Raw genomic sequence first — 24484 nt, 5'->3', positions numbered from 1 at the left:
TAGTCAAGGTGCCCCTACTTCAACAAGGACGGGGTTACTATTCCACACTGTTTGTGGTACCGAAACCGGACGGTTCGGTGAGACCCATTTTAAATTTGAAGTCCTTGAACATAAAAAAATTCAAGTTCAAGATGGAATCGCTCAGGGCGGTTATTACAAGCCTGGAGGAGGGGGATTACATGGTATCCCTGGACATCAAGGATGCTTACCTACATGTCCCCATTTACCATCCTCAACAGGAGTACCTCAGATTTGTGGTACAGGATTGCCATTACCAATTCCAAACACTGCCGTTTGGACTGTCCACGGCACCGAGGGTCTTTACCAAGGTAATGGCAGAAATGATGATACTCCTTCGAAAAAAGGGAGTTTTTAATTATCCCGTACTTGGACGATCTCCTTATAAAGGCGAGGTCCATGGAGCAGTTGTTGGTCGGAGTAGCACTATCTCGGGAAGTGCTACAACAGCACGGATGGATTCTATACATTCCAAAGTCACAGCTGGTTCCTACCACACGCCTGCTGTTCCTGGGGATGGTTCTGGACACAGAACAGAAAAAAGTGTTTCTCCCGCAGGAGAAAGCCAAGGAGCTGTCGTCTCTAGTCAGAGACCTCCTGAAACCAAAACAGGTATCGGTGCATCACTGCAAACGAGTCCTGGGAAAAATGGTAGCTTCTTACGAAGCAAAATTCCATTCGGCAGGTTCCATGCAAGAACCTTTCAGTGGGACCTCTTGGACAAGTGGTCGGAATCGCATCTTCAGATGCATCGGCTGATACCCTGGTCCTTGGAGACAGGGTTATCTCTACTGTGGTGGCTGCAGAGTACTCATCTTCAAGAGGGCCGCAGATTCGGCATACAGGACTGGGTCCTGGTAACCACGGATGCCAGCCTTCGAGGCTGGGGGGCAGTCACACAGGGAAGAAATTTCCAAGGACTTTGGTCAAGTCAGGAGTCGTCCCTACACATAAATATTCTGGAACTGAGGGCCATTTACAATGCCCTAAGTCTGGCAAGGCTTCTGCTTCAAAACCAGCCGGTACTGATCCAATCAGGCAACATCACGGCAGTCGCCCATGTAAACCGACAGGGCGGCACAAGAAGCAGGATGGCGATGGCAGAAGCCACAAGGATTCTCCGATGGGCGGAAAATCACGTCTTAGCACTGTCAGCAGTGTTCATTCCGGGAGTGGACAACTGGGAAGCAGACTTGCTCAGTAGACACGACCGACACCCGGGAGAATGGGGACTTCATCCAGAAGTCTTCCAACTGTTGGTAAACCGTTGGGAAAGGCCACAGGTGGACATGATGGCGTCCCGCCTAAACAAAAAACTGGATATTGCACCAGGTCAAGGGACCCTCAGGCAATAGCTGTGGACGCTCTAGTGACACCGTGGGTGTACCAGTCGGTTTATGTATTCCCTCCTCTGCCTCTCATACCAAAGGTACTGAGAATAATAAGAAAACGAGGAGTAAGAACGATACTCGTGGTTCCGGATGGGCCAAGACGAGCTTGGTACCCAGAATTTCAAGAAATAATATCAGAGGACCCATGGCCTCTACCGCTCAGACAGGATCTGCTACAGCAGGGGCCCTGTCTGTTCCAAGACTTACCGCGGCTGCGTTGGACGGCATGGCGGTTGAATTCCGGATCCTAAAGCAAAAGGGCATTCCGGAGGAAGTCATTCCTACGCTGATAAAAGCCAGGAAAGAAGTAACCGCAAACCATTATCACCGTATTTGGCGAAAATATGTTGCGTGGTGTGAGGCCAGGAAGGCTCCAACAGAAGAATTTCAGCTGGGTCGTTTTCTGCACTTCCTACAGTCAGGAGTGACTATGGGCCTAAATTTGGGTTCCATTAAGGTCCAGATTTCGGCTCTGTCGATTTTCTTCCAGAAAGAACTGGCTTCACTGCCTGGAGTTCAGACATTTGTAAAGGGAGTGCTACATATTCAGCCCCTTTTTTGTGCCTTCTGTGGCACCTTGGGATCTCAACGTGGTGTTGAGTTTCTTAAAATCACATTGGTTTGAGCCACTTAAAACTGTGGATTTGAAATATCTCACGTGGAAAGTGGTCATGTTATTGGCCTTGGCTTCGGCCAGGCGTGTGTCAGAATTGGCGGCTTTGTCATGTAAAAGCCCTTATCTGATTTTCCATATGGATAGGGCAGAATTGAGGACTCGTCCCCAGTTTCTCCCTAAGGTGGTATCAGCTTTTCACTTGAACCAACCTATTGTAGTGCCTGCGGCTACTAGGGACTTGGAAGATTCCAAGTTACTGGACGTAGTCAGGGCCTTAAAAATTTATATTTCCAGGACGGCTGGAGTCAGGAAAACTGACACGTTTTTTATCCTGTAGGCACCCAACAAAATAGGTGCTCCTGCTTCTAAGCAGACTATTGCTCGCTGAATTTGTAGCACAATTCAGCTGGAGCATTCTGCGGCTGGATTGCCGCATCCTAAATCAGTAGCAGCCCATTCCACGAGGAAAGTGGGCTCATCTTGGGCGGCTGCCCGAGGGGTCTCGGCTTTACAACTTTGCCGAGCTGCAACTTGGTCAGGGGCAAACACGTTTGCTAAATTCTACAAATTTGATACCCTGGCTGAGGAGGACCTTGAGTCATCCGCACTCTCCCGCCCGTTTGGAAGCTTTGGTATAATCCCCATGGTCCTTACGGAGTTCCCAGCATCCACTAGGACGTCAGAGAAAATAAGATTTTACTCACCGGTAAATCTATTTCTCGTAGTCCGTAGTGGATGCTGGGCGCCCGTCCCAAGTGCGGATTGTCTGCAATACTTGTATATAGTTATTGCCTAACTAAAGGGTTATTGTTGAGCCATCTGTTGAGAGGCTCAGTTATATTTCATACTGTTAACTGGGTATAGTATCACGAGTTATATGGTGTGATTGGTGTGGCTGGTATGAGTCTTACCCGGGATTCAAAATCCTTCCTTATTGTGTCAGCTCTTCCGGGCACAGTATCCTAACTGAGGTCTGGAGGAGGGGCATAGAGGGAGGAGCCAGTGCACACCAGATAGTACCTAATCTTTCTTTTAGAGTGCCCAGTCTCCTGCGGAGCCCGTCTATTCCCCATGGTCCTTACGGAGTTCCCAGCATCCACTACGGACTACGAGAAATAGATTTACCGGTGAGTAAAATCTTATTTTTTTTTCTTTCTCTTACGTCCTAGAGGATGCTGGGGACTCCGTAAGGACCATGGGGTATAGACGGGCTCCGCAGGAGACATGGGCACCTAAAAGAACTTTCTAGTATGGTGTGCACTGGCTCCTCCCTCTATGCCCCTCCTCCAGACCTCGGTTAGATCTTGTGCCCAGAGGAGATAGGGTGCATTACAGGGAGCTCTCCTGAGTTTTCTGTAAAAATAATTTTGTTAGGTTTTTTATTTTCAGGGTGCTCTGCTGGCAACAGACTCCCTGCATCGTGGAACTGAGGGGAGAGAAGCAGACCCACTTCTTAAGAGTTAAGGGCTCTGCTTCTTAGGCTACTGGACACCATTAGCTCCAGAGGGAGTCTGAACACAGGTCTCACCCTGGGGTTCGTCCCGGAGCCGCGCCGCCATCCTCCTCACAGATGCCGGAAAAAAGAAGCCGGGTGAGTACGTCAGACATAAGAAGACATCAGGCGGCAGAAGACTTCAGATCTTCATGAGGTAAGCGCGCAGCAGGAAGCTGTGCGCCATTGCTCCCACACTTACACACACACACGGCACTGATGGGTGCAGGGCGCAGGGGGGGCGCCCTGGGCAGCAATAAACCTTTTTTTAGGCAAAAAGGTATGTAGTTAGGCTGCGGAGGCAGTAAACTACGGATCCCCGCCATTTTTTTTCAAATTCACGAGCGAGACCGAAGCCTGCCGCGTGAGGGGGCGGAGCTTGATCCCTCAGCACTAACCAGCGCTATTTTCTCCACAGAGGCTGCAGAGAACTCTGGCTCCCCGGACTCTCCCCTGCTGAGCATCAGAGGGCTGAAAAAGAGAGGGGGGCACATAATTAAGGCTCAGTGAGTGGGGAAATCTATCTATCTATATATCTATCTATATATATCTATCTATATATATCTATCTATATATCTATCTATCTATATATATATATATATCTATCTATATATCTATCTATCTATATATCTATCTATATATCTATCTATATATCTATCTATATATCTATCTATATATCTATCTATCTATATATCTATCTATCTATATATATATATATATATATATATATATATATATATATATTAGGAAAACAGATGCATTGTTTGTCCTGTATGCTGCCAACAAGATTGGCGCGCCTGCTTCGAAGCAGACTATTGCTCGCTGGATCTGTAACACGATTCAGCAGGCTTATGTTACGGCTGGATTGCCGTTACCGCATTCAGTAAAGGCCCATTCCACTAGGAAGGTGGGCTCTTCTTGGGCGGCTGCCCGGGGCGTCTCTGCATTACAGCTTTGCCGAGCAGCAACTTGGTCGGGGTCAAACACTTTTGCTAAATTCTACAAGTTTGATACCTTGCTGATGAGGACCTAGCATTTGCTCAGTCGGTACCGGTGCGGAGTCATCCGCACTCTCCCGCCCGATTGGGAGCTTTGGTATAAACCCCATGGTCCTTACGGAGTCCCCAGCATCCTCTAGGACGTAAGAGAAAATAAGATTTTAAACCTACCGGTAAATCTTTATCTCCTAGTCCGTAGAGGATGCTGGACGCCCGTCCCAGTGCGGAAAATCTGCAAGACTTGTATATAGTTATTGCTTACATAAGGGTTATGTTACAGTTAGAATCGACTTGGACCGATACTGTTGTTTGTTCATACTGTTAACTGGTTAGGTGTATTCCAGGTTATATGGTATGATTGGTGTGGGCTGGTATGAATCTTGCCCTTAGATTAACAAAATCCTTTCCTCGTATTGTCCATCTCCTCTGGGCACAGTTCTTTAACTGAGGTCTGGAGGAGGGGCATAGAGGGAGGAGCCAGTGCACACCATACTAGAAAGTTCTTTTAGGTGCCCATGTCTCCTGCGGAGCCCGTCTATACCCCATGGTCCTTACGGAGTCCCCAGCATCCTCTACGACTAGGAGAAAAAGATTTACCGGTAGGTTTAAAATCTTATTTTTTTTTTTACTTTGTTGCAGTTGAGACGTGAATGGTAAAAGATGACGTTATTTTGTCTTTCAGGCAGCTTTGTCCAAATATGATGCTACCAAACAGAAGAGGAAGTTTTCATCCTTTTTCAAGTCTCTGGTCATTGAACTAGACAAGGACTTGTATGGACCTGATAACCATCTGGTGGAGGTACGTGAGAGATGTAAAATGTACAGTACAGCACTGCAAAGCTTCTCTAAATTGTTACACACAACTAAATGCTGTATTCCAAAATGCAAATATTTGTGGTTTTCGCACATACATTTTTGTTGCATCTGTTTTTACATGACTTTGCATTGTATTGCAAGGAAAGCTGGCAAATGTGCATTTTTTTATTTTATTTTTTTTTTATACGAAAAGATAAGCAGATTAGGGATATCTATCCTGCCACCTTGCAGTGTATGCTGCAGTAGCTGCGTGACTGGCAGTCAATATACCGGCCTTCTGGATCCCGGCGTTCAGGAGACAGACGCTGGAAGCCGACAGCCGGTGGAATTCCGACGCTTGGTATCCCACTTGGTTGGTGGTGTCCACGCTACCGGGTGGGAATAGAACCTGTACCAGGAAATCATATGTATTCCGCATGACTGACTGACTGTCAACCTATTCTTCTGCATGCTTCTACATTCTTCTACATGCTATAACAAGACTTAGGGGGAGATTGATACCCCTTTTCCACCTGTAGCACTGGTCGCAGTCGGGAGCGGGACACGGCTGCGACCCGGGCTACAGCCCCCATTCCCACAGCGCTCACCAACCCGGCATATTGCCAGGTTGGTGACGCTGTTAGTGACGCGGCAGGGGCGGCGCTGGGAGAGCACATGATCTCCCAGCGCTGCCCTTCCATTCACTGTGAACGGGAGCCGTGTCGCCTCGACACGGCTTCCGTTCACACAACACAGCTTACCGGGTTGAACACGTGTTTTTAAAGCTAGTGGAAAAGGGGTATGAGCAAGCAGCCTAAACAGTGAAGTTGCCTATAGCAAACCTATCCACTGCTACCTATGGGTAATTTCTCTATATGTGAAACATAGGATTTGATGGCAGATGAGAACAACCTGGCTCATCTAGTCTGCACCTTTTTTAACCCTATTGTTACCTCAAACCCTATTTCTCTAACGTCCTAGTGGATGCTGGGGACTCCGTAAGGACCATGGGGATAGACGGGCTCCGCAGGAGACATGGGCACTTTAAGAAAGAATTTAGGTTCTGGTGTGCACCGGCTCCTCCCTCTATGCCCCTCCTCCAGACCTCAGTTTGATACTGTGCCCAGACGAGCTGGGTGCTTTTCAGTGAACTCTCCTGAGTTTGCTGAGAGAAAGTATTTTGTTAGGTTTTTTATTTTCAGGGAGCTCTGCTGGCAACAGACTCCCTGCATCGTGGAACTGAGGGGAGAGAAGCAGCCCTACCCTCTGAAGCTAAGTCCTGCTTCTTAGGCTACTGGACACCATTAGCTACAGAGGGATCGGTACGCAGGATCTCACCCTCGCCGTCCAGTCCTGGAGCCGCGCCGCCGTCCCCCTCGCAGAGCCGGAAGACAGAAGCCGGGTTTAGTATGAGAAGCAAAGAAGACTTCACAGGCGGCAGAAGACTCCGTGTTCTTCACTGAGGTAACGCACAGCACTGCAGCTGTGCGCCATTGCTCCACACACCTACACATACTCCGGTCACTGTAAGGGTGCGGGGGGGGGGGGGGGGGCGCGGCGCCCGGGCAGCATTTGGGACCTCTTTTGGCAAAGTTAAGCATATATACAGCTGGGCATTGTATATATGTATGAGCCCCCGCCAAAAAATTGCATATTTAAGCGGGACAGAAGCCCGCCGCTGAGGGGGCGGGGCTTCTTCCTCAGCACTCACCAGTGCTATTTTTTCTCCACAGCTCCGCTGAGCGGAAGCTCCCCAGGCTCTCCCCTACAGATACACGGTAGAAGAGGGTAAAAAGAGAGGGGGGGGCACATAATTAGGCGCAAAAAGCAATGTAAACAGCAGCTACTGGGTTAACATTAACTTACTGTGTTATTCCTGGGTTTATAGCGCTGGGGTGTGTGCTGGCATACTCTCTTTCTGTCTCTCCAAAGGGCCTTGTGGGGGAACTGTCTTCAGAGAAAGCCTTCCCTGTGTGTGTGGTGTCGGTACGCTTGTGTCGACATGTCTGATAAGGAAGGCTATGTGGAAGCAGAGCGGGAGCAAATGAATGTGGTGTCTCCGCCGACACCTGATTGGATGGATATGTGGAAAGTTTTAAATGATGATGTTAATTCCTTGCATAAAAAGTTTGAAAAAGCTGAAGCCTCGGGACAGTCAGGGTCCCAACCCGTGCCTGATCCTATGTCGCAGAGGCCGTCAGGGTCTCAGAAGCGCCCACTATCCCAAACTGTTGACACAGATACCGACATGGATTCTGACTCCAGTGTCGATTACGATGATGCAAAGTTACAGCCAAAATTGGCTAAATCCATCCGTTATATGATTATAGCAATTAAGGATGTGTTGCACATCACAGAGGAAACCCCAGTCCCTGACAAGAGGGTGCATATGTATGGGGAAAAGAAGCCAGAGGTAACCTTTCCCCCCCTCACACGAGCTAAATGAGTTATGTGAAAAGGCTTGGGAATCTCCAGATAAAAAACTGCAGATTTCCAAAAGGATTTTTATGGCGTATCCTTTGCCGCCAACGGACAGGTTACGCTGGGAATCCTCCCTTAGGGTGGACAAAGCTTTAACACGCTTATCCAAGAAGGTAGCCCTGCCGTCACAGGATACGGCTACCCTCAAAGATGCTGCGGATCGCAAACAGGAGGTTACCCTGAAGTCCATTTATACACATTCAGGTACCTTACTGAGGCCGGCAATCGCGTCGGCCAGGGTGTGTAGTGCTGTAGTAGCATGGACGGATACCTTATCTGAGGAAATTGATACCTTCGTCAAGGATACTGTATTGTTGACCCTGGGGCATATTAAAGACGCTGTCCTATATATGAGAGATGCTCAAAGAGACCTTAGTCTACTGGGTTCTAGAATAAATGCTATGTCTATTTCTGCCAGAAGGGTCCTGTGGACTCGGCAATGGACAGGTGATGCCGACACAAAAAGGCATATGGAGGTTTTACCTTACAAGGGTGAGGAATTGTTTGGGGAGGGTCTCTCGGACCTGGTCTCCACAGCTACAGCTGGAAAGTCACATTTTTTGCCTTTTATCCCCTCACAGCCTAAGAGCACCATATTATCAAATGCAGTCCTTTCGATCACAAAGAAACAAGAAAGTCCGAGGTGCGTCCTTTCTTGCCAGAGGCAGGGGCAGAGGTAAGAAGCTGCACAACACAGCTAGTTCCCAGGAACAGAAGTCCTCCCCGGCCTCTACAAAATCCACCGCATGACGCTGGGGCTCCACAGGCGGAGCTAGGCCCGGTGGGGGCACGTCTTCGGAATTTCAGCCACAAGTGGGTTCACTCCCAGGTGGATCCCTGGGCGATAGAAATTGTGTCTCAGGGATACAAGCTGGAATTCGAAGAGATGCCCCCTCACCGATACCTCAAATCGGCCCTACCAGCTTCCCCCCACGAGAGGGAAATAGTGTTAACTGCAATTCACAAATTGTATCTTCAACAGGTGGTGGTCAAGGTTCCCCTCCTTCAACAGGGAAGGGGTTATTATTCGACCATGTTTGTAGTCCCGAAACCGGACGGTTCAGTCAGACCCATATTGAATTTAAAATCCCTGAACATATACCTGAAAAGGTTCAAGTTCAAGATGGAATCGCTGAGAGCGGTCATCGCAAGCCTGGAAGGGGGGGGGATTTTATGGTGTCTCTGGACATAAAGGATGCATACCTTCATGTCCCCATTTATCCACCTCATCAGGCGTACCTTAGATTTGTGGTACAGGATTGTCATTACCAATTTCAGACGTTTCCGTTTGGTCTCTCCACGGCACCGAGAATATTTACCAAGGTAATGGCGGAAATGATGGTACTCCTGCGGAAGCAAGGGGTCACCATTATCCCGTACTTGGACGATCTCATAAAAGCGAGATCAAGAGAGCAGTTGCTGAACAGCGTTGCACTTTCTCTGGAAGTGGTACGGCAACACGGCTGGATTCTGAATATTCCAAAGTCGCAGTTGGTTCCTACAACTTGTCTGCCTTTCCTGGGCATGATTCTAGACACAGACCAGAAAAGGGTTTATCTCCCGATAGAGAGAGCTCAGGAACTCATGACACTGGTCAGGAACCTATTAAAACCAAAACAGGTGTCAGTACATCACTGCACTCAAGTCCTGGGAAAGATGGTGGCATCATACGAGGCCATTCCCTTCGGCAGGTTCCATGCGAGGACCTTTCAATGGGACTTACTGGACAAGTGGTCCGGATCACATCTTCAGATGCATCAGTTAATCACCCTATCCCCCAGGGCCAGGGTGTCACTCCTGTGGTGGCTGCAGAGCGCTCACCTTCTCGAGGGCCGCAGATTCGGCATTCAGGACTGGGTCCTGGTGACCACGGACGCAAGCCTCCGAGGTTGGGGAGCAGTCACACAGGGAAGAAATTTCCAAGGTCTGTGGTCAAGTCAAGAGACTTGCCTTCACATCAACATCCTGGAACTAAGGGCCATATACAACGCCCTACGTCAAGCGGAGACCCTGCTTCGCGACCAACCGGTTCTGATTCAGTCAGACAACATCACCGCAGTGGCTCATGTAAACCGACAAGGCGGCACAAGGAGCAGGGTGGCGATGGCGGAAGCCACCAGAATTCTTCGCTGGGCAGAGAATCACGTAAGCGCATTGTCAGCAGTGTTCATCCCGGGAGTGGACAATTGGGAAGCAGACTTCCTCAGCAGACACGACCTCCACCCGGGAGAGTGGGGACTTCATCAGGAAGTCTTCGCACAGATTACAAGTTGGTGAGAACTGCCACAGGTGGACATGATGGTATCCCGCCTCAACAAAAAGCTACAGAGGTATTGCGCCAGGTCAAGAGACCCTCAGGCGATAGCTGTGGACGCCCTGGTCACACCGTGGGTGTTCCAGTCGGTCTATGTATTTCCTCTTCCTCTCATACCCAAGGTGCTGAGGATAATAAGAAAAAGAGGAGTGAGAACAATCCTCATTGTTCCAGATTGTCCACGAAGGACTTGGTATCCAGATCTGCAAGAAATGCTCACAGAGGACCCTTGGCCTCTTCCTCTACGACAGGACTTGTTGCAACAGGGGCCCTGTCTGTTCCAAGACTTACCGCGGCTGCGTTTGACGGCATGGCGGTTGAACGCCGGATCCTAGCAGAGAAAGGCACTCCGGATGAGGTCATTCCTACGCTGATAAAGGCTAGGAAGGACGTGACAGCTCAACATTATCACCGTATATGGCGAAAATATGTTGCTTGGTGTGAGGCCAGGAATGCTCCTACGGAGGAATTCCAGCTGGGCCGTTTCCTTTACTTCCTACAGTCCGGAGTGAATTTGGGCCTAAAATTAGGTTCCATTACGGTCCAGATTTCGGCCCTATCCATTTTCTTTCAAAAGGAGTTGGCTTCTCTACCTGAAGTTCAGACGTTTGTAAAGGGAGTGCTGCATATTCAGCCTCCTTTTGTGCCTCCAGTGGCACCTTGGGATCTTAACGTGGTGTTGAGTTTCCTGAAATCCCACTGGTTTGAACCACTTAAAACGGTGTAGTTGAAATATCTCACGTGGAAGGTGGTCATGCTATTAGCCTTGGTTTCGGCTAGGCGTGTGTCAGAGTTGGCGGCTTTGTCACATAAAAGCCCCTATTTGGTTTTCCGCGTGGATAGAGCAGAATTGCGGACCCGTCCACAATTTCTGCCGAAAGTGGTTTCATCTTTTCATATAAACCAACCTATTGTGGTGCCTGTGGCTATTACTGACTTGGAGGATTCAGAGTTGCTGGATGTGGTCAGGGCTTTGAAGGTTTATGTAGCCAGAACGGCTAGGGTCAGGAAAACAGAATCTTTGTTTATCCTGTATGCATCCAACAAGCTTGGTCCTCCTGCTTCAAAGCAAACTATTGTTCGCTGGATCTGTAACACGATTCAGCAGGCTTATTCTGCGGCTGGATTGCCGCTGCCAAAATCAGTTAAGGCCCATTCCACTAGGAAGGTGGGCTCTTCTTGGGCGGCTGCCCGAGGGGTCTCGGCATTACAGCTTTGCAGAGTGGCTACTTGGTCAGGTTCAAACACTTTTGCAAAGTTCTACAAGTTTGATACCCTGGCTGAGGAGGACCTCTTGTTTGCTCAATCGGTGCTGCAGAGTCATCCGCACTCTCCCGCCCGTTTGGGAGCTTTGGTATAATCCCCATGGTCCTTATGGAGTCCCCAGCATCCACTAGGACGTTAGAGAAAATAAGATTTTACTTACCGGTAAATCTATTTCTCGTAGTCCGTAGTGGATGCTGGGCGCCCGTCCCAAGTGCGGACTTTTGCAATGCTTGTAGCAATAGTTATTGCTTCAATAAGGGTTATGTTATGGTTGCATCAGGGTTTGACCTGATGCTCTGTCGTTTGTCATGCTGTTAACTGGTTGTTTTCACATGTTATTCGGTGTGATTGGTGTGTCTGGTATGAATCTTGCCCTGTATTACCAAAATCCTTTCCTTGTACTGCCAGCTCTTCTGGGCACAGTTTCTCTAACTGAGGTCTGGAGGAGGGGCATAGAGGGAGGAGCCAGTGCACACCAGAACCTAAATTCTTTCTTAAAGTGCCCATGTCTCCTGCGGAGCCCGTCTATCCCCATAGTCCTTACGGAGTCCCCAGCATCCACTACGGACTACGAGAAATAGATTTACTGGTAAGTAAAATCTTATTTTGTCCTTTTTTCTTTGTAAGGATATCCTTATGTCTATCCCATGCATGTTTAAATGGTTATGGATAAATGGATCGACCTGGATAAGGTCAATAGGTCGACATGGACATGGTTGACATGGGAAAAAGGTCTACACAGTGAAAGGGTTTACTTGACAGTTTTTCTAAATGTTTTAGGTGTATTTTTTTTTTTTTCCGTAACATGACCATGAACCCCAATTAGTGCACCGCATGGCGAGTGAATTGCAGACAATCTGCCTCGCTCCACTACATCTGCGCTCTGTTAATATTCCCAGTCATAGGGGTATATTCAATAAGTGTTGGATCCATTCCAACATGCATTTGTCGGAATGGATCCGACAAGGGCTATCCAATGAGCGCCCAAATGCGACTGTCTGATTTGAGCAAATCCGACTGTCTGATTTGGCCGTTCCCAGTGTGCTATCCTGCTGCTGCTGTCAGCAGCTGGCGGAGGGTGAGGTCTGCAGTGGCGGGGAAAGGCACTGCCGGGAGTGAGGAGCCTGGCCGGGCGGACGCCCTTCTCAATCCGACTTTTTTGTCGGATTGAGGTTGTCGGAAAGGGGGCCAGAACCTGTCTGATTCTTTCTGCTGCTGATTGTTCTCCTAATGCAGCCAAGCATCGGACTAGCCTTCCTCATTGCTTTGTTACATTGCTTACCTGCCTTTAAGTCACCTGAAATAGTGACTCCTAGATCCCTTTCCTCCTCAGTAGCTTCCAGTGTAGTGCCATTAATACTATGTTTCTCTTGCGTCCTAGAGGATGCTGGGGTCCACATTAGAACCATGTGGTAAAGACTGGTCCACTAGGAGCCATTGACACTTTAAGAGTTTAACACTGTGGGCTGGCTCCTCCCTCTATGCCCCGCCTACCAGACTCTGTTTAGAAAATGTTGTTTTTAATTAGAGTTAGGCACAGGGAGGCTGCTAGCAACAGCCTCCCTGCTTCGTGGGACTTAGGGGTGGGGGAGTAGTGTCCAACCCTGTGAGGTTAATGGCCACTATCACCGCTGACAGGATACTGAACTCCTGAGGGTGATGATCGTTAGCTGCCCCAGGCGACCGCTCACTCCCGCAGCATGCCGCCACCCCCTAAAAGAGCCAGAAGATTCTGGTGGTGAGTGAGTCACCGGCGCCTCAGCAAGCGGGGAGCCGGTGTGAAGATGGCGGCAACAGGGTGGGAGCGCAGTACTAACTGCGCTCCGGAGGCTCAGCGGTACACAGTGCGGCGCTATGAGGGACGCCCTGAGCCAGCGCCTATACCCTAAACTGGTCACCAAGACTGTCAGGGACCTCGGTAACGCTGCCAGCATCATTCCTCAGGCCAGTATAAATATGTGAAGTGCGGGAAGCAGTGCCATGTTCAGGGGGCGGAGCTTCTCAGAGCTGACCCAGCAGCGTTCAGCGCCATTTTCCTGCCTGCAGATCCATCTACAGAGACGCTGACAGGGAGAGCTGTCCCTCCACGCAATCCCAGCTATACTGTGTGGTACCAGGGGGTTGTAGAAGGGGGAGGGAGGCTGTGTAATTACTGTGTAGTCTATTAAGGTACACAGTGAGCGCCAAGTAGTGGTATTATATCTACCTAGGGAATCGTTTTGTGTGTGCTGGCTCCAAGCTCTGTGTTTCTCTGTGGCATACTTGGGGGGGAAACTGTGTCTGACATTTTCCTGTGTGTGTGGGTGTATGTTTTCTCACATAGCCATGTCAAGGGATTCGGTGTCTTATGCTGTAGAGGACATTTACTCTCCAGAGGAATCAATTCCATGTACCCATGAATGTAATGTCTTATCCCAGATTCCCATTACTGAGCCGGAATGGCTAACTTCTATTAAGGGAATAATCTATTCGATATCTACTAGGGTAGCTCATACTGAGACTGAAACTCAGGTTTTAAAGACTTCTATGGCTGTTTGGTCAGGTTCTGTTCCTATTTCTTCCAAATCCTCTAACATATGCCCACAGAAGCGTGTTCTTGCCTAGATTATGCAAGATAACGCGGATACCGACTGACACAGTAGACGGTGATGGGGATGTGCTGAGGGAGGCAGCATCCCTGGCGAAGGGGGTGATGATTGAGGCCATGAGAGATGTGTTAAACATTGCGGAGACACCACCTGAGCAGGTTGAGGAGGCTTACTTCACAGATAATAAGAGAGCCTCGCTAACCTTCCCTGCGTCAAAATAATTAAACGCTTTATTTGAAAAAGCCTGGGAAACCCCGGAGAGAAAAATCCAGATCCCCAAAAGGGGTTCTGGTTGCTTTTCCCTTCCCTGAGGAGGATAGAAGAAAATGGGAAAACCCACCCAAAGTTGACGCATCTGTGTCCAGACTGTCAAAAAAGGTGGTTTTACTTGTCCCTGGATCTACCGCGTTAAAAGAACCGGCTGATCGGAAGATTGACACTACGCTTAAATCCATATACACTGCTTCAGGGGTGGCATTAATGCCTACTATTGCCTGTGCATGGATCTCAAAAGCTATAGTAAAGTGGTCAGGCACGTTACTAGAAAACTTACATACAATGGATAGAAGTGACATTGAACTGTTTTTACGCAACATACAGGATTCTGCGGGGTACATGGTGGAATCCATGAAGGACTTGGGTATGCTGAATGCACGGATATCTTCCATGTCTGTCTCAGCTCGCAGGGGACTCTGGCTACACCAATGGTCGGCAGATGCGGAATCCAGGAGAAGTGTGTAGAACCTACCCTACACAGGTCAGGCTCTATTTGGGGAAGCGTTGGATGCGTGGATTTCTACTGTTACCGCGCGTAAGTCACCTTTTCTTCCCTCAGCTATACCTTCTACGAAGAAACCCTTTTCTTCATCTGCATCGCAGTCCTTTCAGACCGCTAGGACAAAAAAGTCCAAGCCCCCTACCACTTTCTTTAGAGGTGGGCGTGCAAAATCCAAAAAGCCTGCACCTGCAGGCTCCCAGGACCAGAAGCCTGCTTCTGGTTCCTCAAACTACTCAGCATGACGGTGGACCGCACAGCCTGGCGGACGGTCTGGTGGGTGCGAGGCTCAGACGTTTCAGCCACGTCTGGGTGTCATCCGGCCTGGACCCCTGGGTACAGGATATTTGTATCCCAGGGGTACAGACTGGAGTTTTAAGAACTCCCGCTACACCGATTCTTCAAATCAGGCTTGCCAGCGTTACTGGCAGACATGGCTGTCCTACAGGAAGCCATTCAAAAATTGGAAAGGTCAGTGGTCATCGTTACAGTTGCAAAACAAGGGTTGCTATTCGAACCTTTTCGTGGTACCGAAACCAGATGGTTCAGTCAGACCGATTTTGAACTTGAAATCGTTAAACCCTTATCTGAGGGAGTTCAAATTCAAAATGGAGTCTCTGAGAGCGGTGATCTCCGGTCTAGAGGAGGGGGAGTTTCTGGTATCCCTGGATATCAAGGATGCTTACCTCCACATTCCGATTTGGCCGCCACACCAGGCTTATCTCGGGTTTGCACTGTTAGACAGTCCCTATCACTGCCATTCGGTCTCTCCACGGCACGAGGGTGTTCACCAAGGTGATGGCAGAGATAATGGTTCTCCGCAGACAGGGAGTGAACATAATTCCATATCTGGACGATCTGCTGATAAAGGCGTCGACCAGGGAGGCCTTGTTGCAGTCCATTGCTCTCACGACTCGTCTGCTCAGGGAACATGGTTGGATCCTGAACCTTCCAAAGTCACATTTGGAGATCGTCTTTCCTGGGGATGATCCTCGACACGGAAGTGCAGAGGGTTTTTCTACCGGAGGAAAAAAGCATTGGTGATTCAAACAATGGTCTGGGATGTCCTGAAGCAAGCCCGGGTATCGGTTCATCAGTGCATTCGCCTTCTGGGATAGATGGTTGCCTCCTACGAAGCTCTACAGTACGGAAGATTTCATGCTCGTTCCTTCCAACTGGATCTCCTAGACAAGTGGTTGGGGTCTCATCTACATATGCACCTGAGGATACGTCTGTCGCCGAAAGCAAGTATTTCACTCCTCTGGTGGCTGCAAATGTCTCACCTTCTGGAGGGCCGCAGGTTCGGGATTCAGGACTGGGTCCTTCTAAACACAGACATAAGTCTCCGGGGTTGGGGCGCAGTCACTCAAGGGGAAACCTTCCAAGAAAGGTGGTCAAGCCTGGAATCCAGTCTTCCAATAAACATTCTGGAGCTAAGAGCCGTGTACAACGGTCTTCTCCAGGCGGCACATCTTTTGCGAGGTCATGCCATTCAAGTACAGTCTGACAATGTAACGACGGAGGCCTACATAAACCGACAGGGCGAAACGAAGAGCAGAGCTGCAATGTCAAAGGTAAAAAGGATCCTCCTCTGGGCAGAAAGGCACGCATTGGCGCTGTCAGCTATCTTCATTCCAGGAGTAGACAACTGGGAAGCGGACTTCCTCAGCAGACACGATCTCCATCTAGGAGAGTGGGGCCTCCATCCAGAGGTGTTCACGGAGGTGACATATATCCTTGTGGTGTACCTCAAATAGACATGATGACCTCACGTCTCAACAAGAAGCTTTGGAGGTATTGTTCTAGGTCGAGAGACCCGCAAGCAGTGGATGCCCGGTGACTCCGTGGGTGTTTCAGTCAGTGTACATGTTTCCTCCACTTCCACTCATTCCAAGGATTCTAAAAATCATAAAGAGAACAAGGGTTCGGGCAATCCTCATTGCTCCGGACTGGCCAAGAAGGTCTTGGTACGCGGATCTTCTGGAGTTACTGCTGGAAGATCCAAGTCCTCTTCCTGTTCGAGAGGACTTTCTATAACAGGGGCCGTTCGCCTACCAAGACTTGCCTCGGCTACGTTTGACGGCATGGAAGTTGAGCGCCAGATATTAGCTCGGAAGGGCATTCCGAACAAGGTTATTCCTACCCTGATACAGGCTAGGAAAGGATAAACGTCTAAACATTACCATCGCATTGGAAAAAGTATGTATCTTGGTGTGAATCCAAGGAGTTTCCTATGGTGGAGTTTCAACTGGGACGGTTTCTCCTTTTCCTTCAAGCAGGTGTGGCCTGAGATTGGGATCCGTAAAGGTCCAGGTTTCGGCCTTATCCATTTTCTTTCAGAAACAGCTGGCTTCCCTCCCTGAGGTTCAGCCTTTAATGAAAGGGGTTCTGCACATCCAACCTCCCTTTATGCCATCTATGGCACCCTGGGATCTTAACGTGGTGTTGCAGTTCCTCCAATCGGATTGGTTTGAGCCTCTACAGGAGGTTGAGGTCAAGTTTCTCACGTGGAAGGCTGTCACTTTGTTGGCCTTAGCTTCTGCTAGACGTATGTCGGAGTTGGGGGCTTTGTCTTGTAAAAGCCCCTACTCGATCTTCCATGAGGATAGAGCAGAGCTCAGGACACGTCAGCAGTTCCTTCCAAAAGTTGTGTCGGCTTTTCAGATCAATCAACCTATTGTGGTGCCAGTTGCTACTGACTCCTCAATTCCAGCAAAGTCCTTGGATGTTGTAAGGGCTCTGAAAATTTATGTGAAGAGGACTGCTCGTCACAGAAAATCGGACTCTCTGTTTGTCCTATATGATCCCAAGAAACTTGGGTGTCCTGCTTCTAAGCAGACGATCTCTCGCTGGATCAGGTTCACTATCCAGCATGCGTATTCTATGGCTGGATTGCAGTGTCCAAAATCTGTTAAGGCCCACTCTGCTTGTAAAGTGGGTTCTTCCTGGGCGGCTGCCCGCTGTGTCTTGACTTTACAGCTTTGCTGAGCGGCTACTTGGTCGAACACGTTTGCTAAATTCTACAAGTTCGATACTTTGGCCTCTGAGGACCTAAAATTTGGTCAATCGGTTCTCTAGGAGCCTCCGCACTCCCCCTCCCGATCTGGGAGCTTTGGTACATCCCCATGGTACTAATGTGGACCCCAGCATCCTCTAGGACGTAAGAGAAAATAGGATTTTAATTACCTATCGGTAAATCCTTTTCTCGTAGTCTGTAGAGGATGCTGGGCGCCTGCCCAGCGCTTCGTAATCCTGCAGTGGTTACTTAGTTCAGTACTGCTTGGTTCTTGGAAGTATTGTTTTTGTTACTTGGTTAAGTAATTTGCTCAACCGTTGCTGAATTTTCAGGCTGGTTAGCTTGGTTTGCCTTGTATGTGTGTGCTGGTATGAATCTCACCACTATCTGTGTAAAATCCTTCTCTCGAAGTTGTCCGTCTCCTCCGGCACAGTTTCTAGACTGAGTCTGGTAGGAGGGGCATAGAGGGAGGAGCCAGCCCACACTGTTAAACTCTTAAAGTGCCAATGGCTCCTAGTGGACCCGTCTATACCCCATGGTACTAATGTGGATCCCAGCATCCTCTACGGACTACGAGAAAAGGATTTACCAGTCTGTAATTAAAATCCTATTTTAGCCTTTGGATTTGTGAGACCCAAGTGCCTAATTTTGCATTTAGTTGGCAATAAACTGTAATAGGATAGTGTGTTTGATACATCTCCCCCAGAGTTTGGCAGGTTATTCATATTTAAATGCAGTCCAGTATCACTTTGGGTATAATTTAATATGATAAAAGCATTCAAATGTTTATATAATACAGGAATGTCTTATTTGGTAAGGGAGTGAAGGCGACACCTTTTGAACTGTACAGGACAAAAACTAATATTAAAGGTATTATGAGGGAAGAGTAAATGATCCTGGGATCGTGGCTGACAGTACGTACACACTGATACAGCGCGCCATTGTGTGCTATATCATTCCTGCCCACATTCAGCTGTATGCTGTTGGGCGTTGGGTCATGCGATCGTTCCTGCAGCACAGTAGATGGGACGACCCTATGTCAGCGGGCAGGAGCATACGGTAATGCGTACGCTCTACCCAGTGTGCTCAGTATGTAGGTGTGATCCGTCTGATTGGACGACATATCTTCTAAGGTGTACCCAGCCTGATAGATCCATGGAAAAACTAGCTCAAACGTGCACAAATGTAAGCCCCAGAGTCAAATATTTCAAGGCTTGTCAATGTATATAAATGGGAACGATATAATCAGAAGGAATATGGCCAAACCCATTATCCTGTCACACATGCAATTTACGTATCGTTTATTGTATTATCACAATAAGAGGTGCACTCCTGGGTATTCAGGGGAACATATACACAAGATGACAGAATACTGGTATTCCGTGGCACTAATATAGAGAGAGAACAACCGTACTGTAGCAGTGATACATCTGGTCAAGTTAGTTACAGCTACGTGTTCCCACAAATTCTCCTTAATTGTAATTACACCTGTTTCTTTTAATTTTCTATAATTTAAAAATGTTGGTAATTTGTAATCAGTATATTAGATGGCTTATTTTAATACAGATTAATAAAAGTAAAGTCTTATTATAAAATAATCTTCCGGCAATTGATTACCTTTGAAAAATCGTATTTTATCCTATATCGTATGTAAGATTTGTCAACATATCAAGTTTTATAAGTTGCTATATTATACAAGTTGAATTTATGGTTTAATATTTATTAGGAATAAAAAGAACAAACCTGAATTCTATTTTTTGGAATCCGTTACTAACTTTCCCAATAACCTGTTTGCACAGTGGCACAGAACGCCGACCACACAGGAGACAGACGGGTTTCAGGTCAAACGACCAGGAGACGTAAATGTGCGCTGCACTGTGCTGCTGATGCTGGACTACCAGGTATATAAATGGAGCAAACCTAATCTGTGCATCTTGGGAACTTCTGTAACCAGGCACATTTGCCTTCATCGATGCTTTCTCGCTTTTGTCAGCCTCCTCAGTTTAAGCTGGATCCCCGGTTGGCTCGTCTTCTTGGGATCCACACGCAGACTCGCCCGGTTATTATCCAAGCCCTATGGCAGTATATTAAAACACACAAACTTCAGGACCCACATGAACGAGAGTTTATAATCAGCGACAAGTATTTACAGCAGGTATAAGACTATTACACGTGGAATCGTTTGGACTACCCCCATTTGTTCTATAATGTTCTCACCATTGAATGGATTTCCCATTGCAGATATTCGAATCTCAAAGGATGAAATTTTCCGAGCTTCCTCAGCGACTCCATGCCCTCCTCATGCCTCCGGAGCCTATCATAATTAATCACGTCATCAGGTAAGAAGAGACCCTAAAGTCACTGTTCTTCATAGCATCACTGTGTTCTGGTCTAATGTTCCATCTATGTGCAACAGTGTGGATCCCAATGACCAGAAGAAGACGGCGTGTTATGATATTGATGTTGAGGTGGATGATACCTTGAAAACCCAGATGAATTCCTTCCTGTTGTCTACGTCCAGCCAACAAGAAATTGCAGCTTTGGATAACAAGGTTAGTAGTCAGCTGTAACTGAACTAGATAAAATTACTTGGTAGTGGTTTTTATGCCTTATGTATTAAAGGGCCTGACTTGTACCTCTGCAACGTCTACTAAATACATATAGCTTTGTTTATCTAGCTTTCTTCCCTGTTTTTGTATTTATCTATGTTTTGATCAGCAGATAGCTTTATTTGGGCTTTGGCACAGAAATTCTGCAAGTGCCTTCAATGCAAATGGCATAACAGGGCCACCAAATAAACCAGATCTGCTTGGTTACCTATGTATACGAATGGCTGAAAATCACAGAGATCTACAGAGAAATGTCATTGGGCCATGGCATTTCCAAGCTATTACTTGATTTTCTGAAGACCCCTTAAAATATTACTATATATTACTATAGCCACGAGTCATTCACAGGTTTAGAAAGAGTTAGGGCTCAATACTTTTTAGTTGCAAGTCTCCTCACGGGCCAGATAAGTGCAGCTATATATGCCGCACTTAATGTACCTCCGGACTGAGGGCTGCCTTCAAAAATATCTTGAGTTTGTAACGTAAAGGAAGGGGGTTTATTGTGCTGCTACCAGTGAACAAGCGTGCACCCTTCACACCTAATGGGATCGATCACTTATAATAAAGAAAACATAGCAAAATATGGTACTATTCAAAACATCACAACAAAACATATATTAAATATGTAATATTGTATTTTTATTTACTCGTATATTAAATCTTTAACATTGTATTTATATTTAATAATTTTTTTGCAAGCTATTGGCCTTGTTTATCTCCATTATTTATTGGTTAGTATATTGCATATCACAGCCATTCCGTTACCTTTGCTATTGATTTCTGACAAAAAATGTTACGCATTCACTGAATGCTATAAACTGCTACATGTAAAATGTGTAATTAGTTGATTTGGGAAACCAGTAGTCTTGATTTCTTGCTCTTTAATTGAAGTGTTTAACATGTCTCCCCTTGAGGCGTCGTTAGTGTGTTCTGTAGTTTGAGAAAGCTTCACTAATTGAATATTTTGTACAGTTTTTAATATGTATGTATCAGCCTGCTTCCTCCCAGAGATGGAAACATTGCACTCGGCAGCCATCAGATTCGTGCTCTTAAGCAGCCTGTTCCCACGTGTGCTTCTTAATGTCTTGCTGCTTTTAGTTTACTTGCTGCTCTTCTGTCTATACACAAGTATCCTATTCCGTGCAGTCAGTGGAGTTGGTTTGATTTGATGCTCCCTGCCTTGGGTAATGCTCACATAAATTTGTGATCATATACTGCAACATTAAACTAATTCTCTTTCCCTAATCTGCAGTATCATGTGGCTGCCTACAGTGATTATATGAAGTTCAGAATTTTGCGGTTACCAGGGACCCATAAATTACAGTATTTGAGGTCCTACTTCACTGTTTCTCAGTTCCAGCACAATTTTGCAGAGCTGCCAGTCATCTGTCCCCAGGATTTTCCCTGCATCCACAGACTGACTGGAATTGCGTGTATAGGGGCAGCACTATTTGATTGGCTGGAGCAGGGCATGATTAGGATTTTCAGTCACCCCAAGGCTTTTCCTAGGTACTACCCCAATAGAGGGTACCCTCTTTTCTCTGGTGCCCACTTCTCCGTGTACTGCCCAGTGCTGAACAAACGGGTCTTATGGCTCCCTTGTGCTGTTCTCACAGTCTGGCTCTGCTCACTCACTCAGCTGCTGTACTCTAGCAAGAAGACAAAATGCCATTGCTGTGTCCCACACACAGCCACCCATATCCTGGTATCGGATAAGTTACAGCTTGTACTCCTTACTAAGCCCCTGCAGGGGGTGATATGAATGAGAAGGAGAGGTTATGGTGGAAATGAGAAGCACCAAGAGCCGGCCTAGACCCTCTTTCCTATACCTTCCACTGATTCCCTCCTCCTAGCTAATATTCTTCCCTTCTGGTGCTGGAAGATGTAGTTTGCTGCATTCCCAGTGGTTTAATACCTATGCCACCCCTTGTCCCGGTGCTCCAGTGCATCCTGCTTGTTCCGGTAATTTTTTTGTAAATGAGGCATCCCCCATCTACATTGTCTAATAAAAGATGCACTATAGTGCGTAAGTGCAGATGGTTTTGCCTAGGTGTAATAGACTGGAGCAGTCTAGCCTGCATCCTTTCCATAGTCCTGGGACCACTACTGTTGAAGACAATCCATAAGTGAAACTCACGGCAAGTTCTTGTCAGATGATCAGAAGTAATGTTAGCGTGCGCTTGCTCACAGTTCGTTTAGGCTTTTGTTCAATGGTTCTGATTAGGAATCATGGGACAATGGAAGTGTAATGGGTTGCATGTTTACGGATGTTAACTCTTAGGTAGTAACAGCCATTGCCATATTGTTTATGCAGGGCTTTGTAGTGGCATCCATTTTTCATGGTGGCTAATAATACATTCTTTTCAGATCCACGAGACTATTGAAACTATTAATCAGCTGAAGATTCAGAGGGAATTCATGTTAAGCTTTGCACGTGACCCTCAAGGATTCATCAACGACTGGCTACAGTCTCAGTGCCGTGACCTCAAGGTGAGTGAGTCTGTCACTGGTTGTAAGAGTGTAATAGTCATTCTCCTTTTCTAAATCTCTCCTCTGTCCCCAGACAATGACCGACGTTGTGGGCAATCCAGAAGAGGAGCGCAGAGCAGAGTTTTATTTCCAGCCATGGGCTCAGGAAGCCGTATGTCGGTACTTCTACTCCAAGGTACACATGCGTTATACAGACATCTGGAGACTCTTCTGTTATATTTGCACACCTGCGGTTTGTGTAACCTATTCTGTGGTCTTCCCTTTTTAGGTGCAGCAAAGACGTCAGGAGTTGGAGCAAGCCCTGGGGATTAGAAACACATAAAACTAGTTCTGGCCAAATAGAATCTGCCTATGGATGTATTTAATGGGGTGTTCTTCATTGCAAACATTTCAGCATCTTCTCGAGGCTTTAGGAAGCTGCTGTAGAGTGTTATTGAGGCCTCTACCAAATGACTGACAAGTGGAATAACGACACACTTATAGTGCTATTTATACTGGTCCCAGAGGATACATTTAAGGCCAGGAAATATTTTGAGGGCTGACTTCTAATATACCTTGAAGGATCAAGTATTTTTATCCTTTCCCCCTTATGTGTTTGTTTTTTTATGTTATATTCGTCACGTTTAACCTCCTATTCTCTCTCACGGATGGAAAAAATATCAACAAAAAATAAAATCTGTAGGCCTTGTCTAGTCGGTTACTCTTATCGTGCTCCTGATGTATATGTAAAGCAGCTTTTCATGTTTATTCATGGACATATACTGCATAGACCTTTTAAAGTGTATATCGGCTATACCGTGGAGGAAGCCATTTTTGTGAGCTGGGCCTGTGTTTATGGATGCAGCCTTTCAGTTCTTCAGGAACTAAAATATGAACTCACAAAGTGTCTGCTTCCACTGTGTTTAAGTACACTTTTACAAACTACATTAACTAAATATAAGAGCACTGCTGAAATAGTCTTCAGGACTGTCATTTAGAGATTATCAAAGACATATTTACCTGTGCTGTCTTACATAGGTATACTGAATAAAGTTAGTGGCCCACATAACGTGGGTCTATTTGTTTGTTTTTTGTTTGTTTTTTAAGTGGAAATGGTTACATATTTTTGGACTGAGAAATCAGTCTGTAGATTTCATTAATGAAGGACTGTTTACACAGCAGAGTGTACAGTAACATATTACAGCATATGCAGTCTGAAGAATGGGCTCTAGATATGCTGCTTTGCTCTCCGGGATACATCCCTAGAAGCTCTCCAATCTCCCTCACTGAATGTGCCCTGAGCACCTCTATTCTCATAAGATGTAGCCTTTTTTATTTTTAAACGGATTATGGTTTTGATGGACCAAAATATTGTTTTGTATCTTGTAGTCATTGCCAAGTTTTAATAAAAGCAAATTCTGACTAAGACCAGCATCTGTCAATTTAATTGTAGGCGCTCCATTTCATTGCGGAGTTTGGGGTACAGCCAAAAGTAAAGTGTCTTTATATCTAACGTAATGTCACTTTTTAATGTTTTATTTGTATCTCCAATAAAAGCTAAGGTTTATGCATGTAACCTTGTGATCTACCTCACCTGCAATGTAATCTATTGGCTATTTTACCAAGCTTGCATGCAGTGTCTTTCACCAAGATTAT

General features: G+C 46.9%; 1 protein-coding gene across 1 annotated transcript in view; it reads left to right on the top strand.

Moving 5' to 3' along the window:
- The window catches only part of SMARCD1 (SWI/SNF related, matrix associated, actin dependent regulator of chromatin, subfamily d, member 1), a 46997-nt gene extending 22743 nt beyond the window's left edge, over window positions 1–24254 (top strand). Inside the window, exons 6-13 of the mRNA XM_063952025.1 lie at window positions 5198–5314; window positions 19550–19651; window positions 19744–19905; window positions 19992–20089; window positions 20167–20302; window positions 22727–22849; window positions 22923–23024; window positions 23118–24254. Coding sequence (XP_063808095.1) covers window positions 5198–5314; window positions 19550–19651; window positions 19744–19905; window positions 19992–20089; window positions 20167–20302; window positions 22727–22849; window positions 22923–23024; window positions 23118–23171 — 894 coding nt within the window. The 3' untranslated portion in view covers window positions 23172–24254. The remainder of the gene's footprint in view (window positions 1–5197; window positions 5315–19549; window positions 19652–19743; window positions 19906–19991; window positions 20090–20166; window positions 20303–22726; window positions 22850–22922; window positions 23025–23117) is intronic.
- The last annotated feature ends 230 nt before the right edge of the window (window positions 24255–24484 follow it).

Source organism: Pseudophryne corroboree, chromosome 2 (assembly GCF_028390025.1).
Source record: "Pseudophryne corroboree isolate aPseCor3 chromosome 2, aPseCor3.hap2, whole genome shotgun sequence".
Lineage (NCBI taxonomy): Eukaryota > Metazoa > Chordata > Amphibia > Anura > Myobatrachidae > Pseudophryne > Pseudophryne corroboree.
Note: the sequence above shows the minus strand (reverse complement) of the source record. Positions and strands in the feature narration are given on the sequence as shown.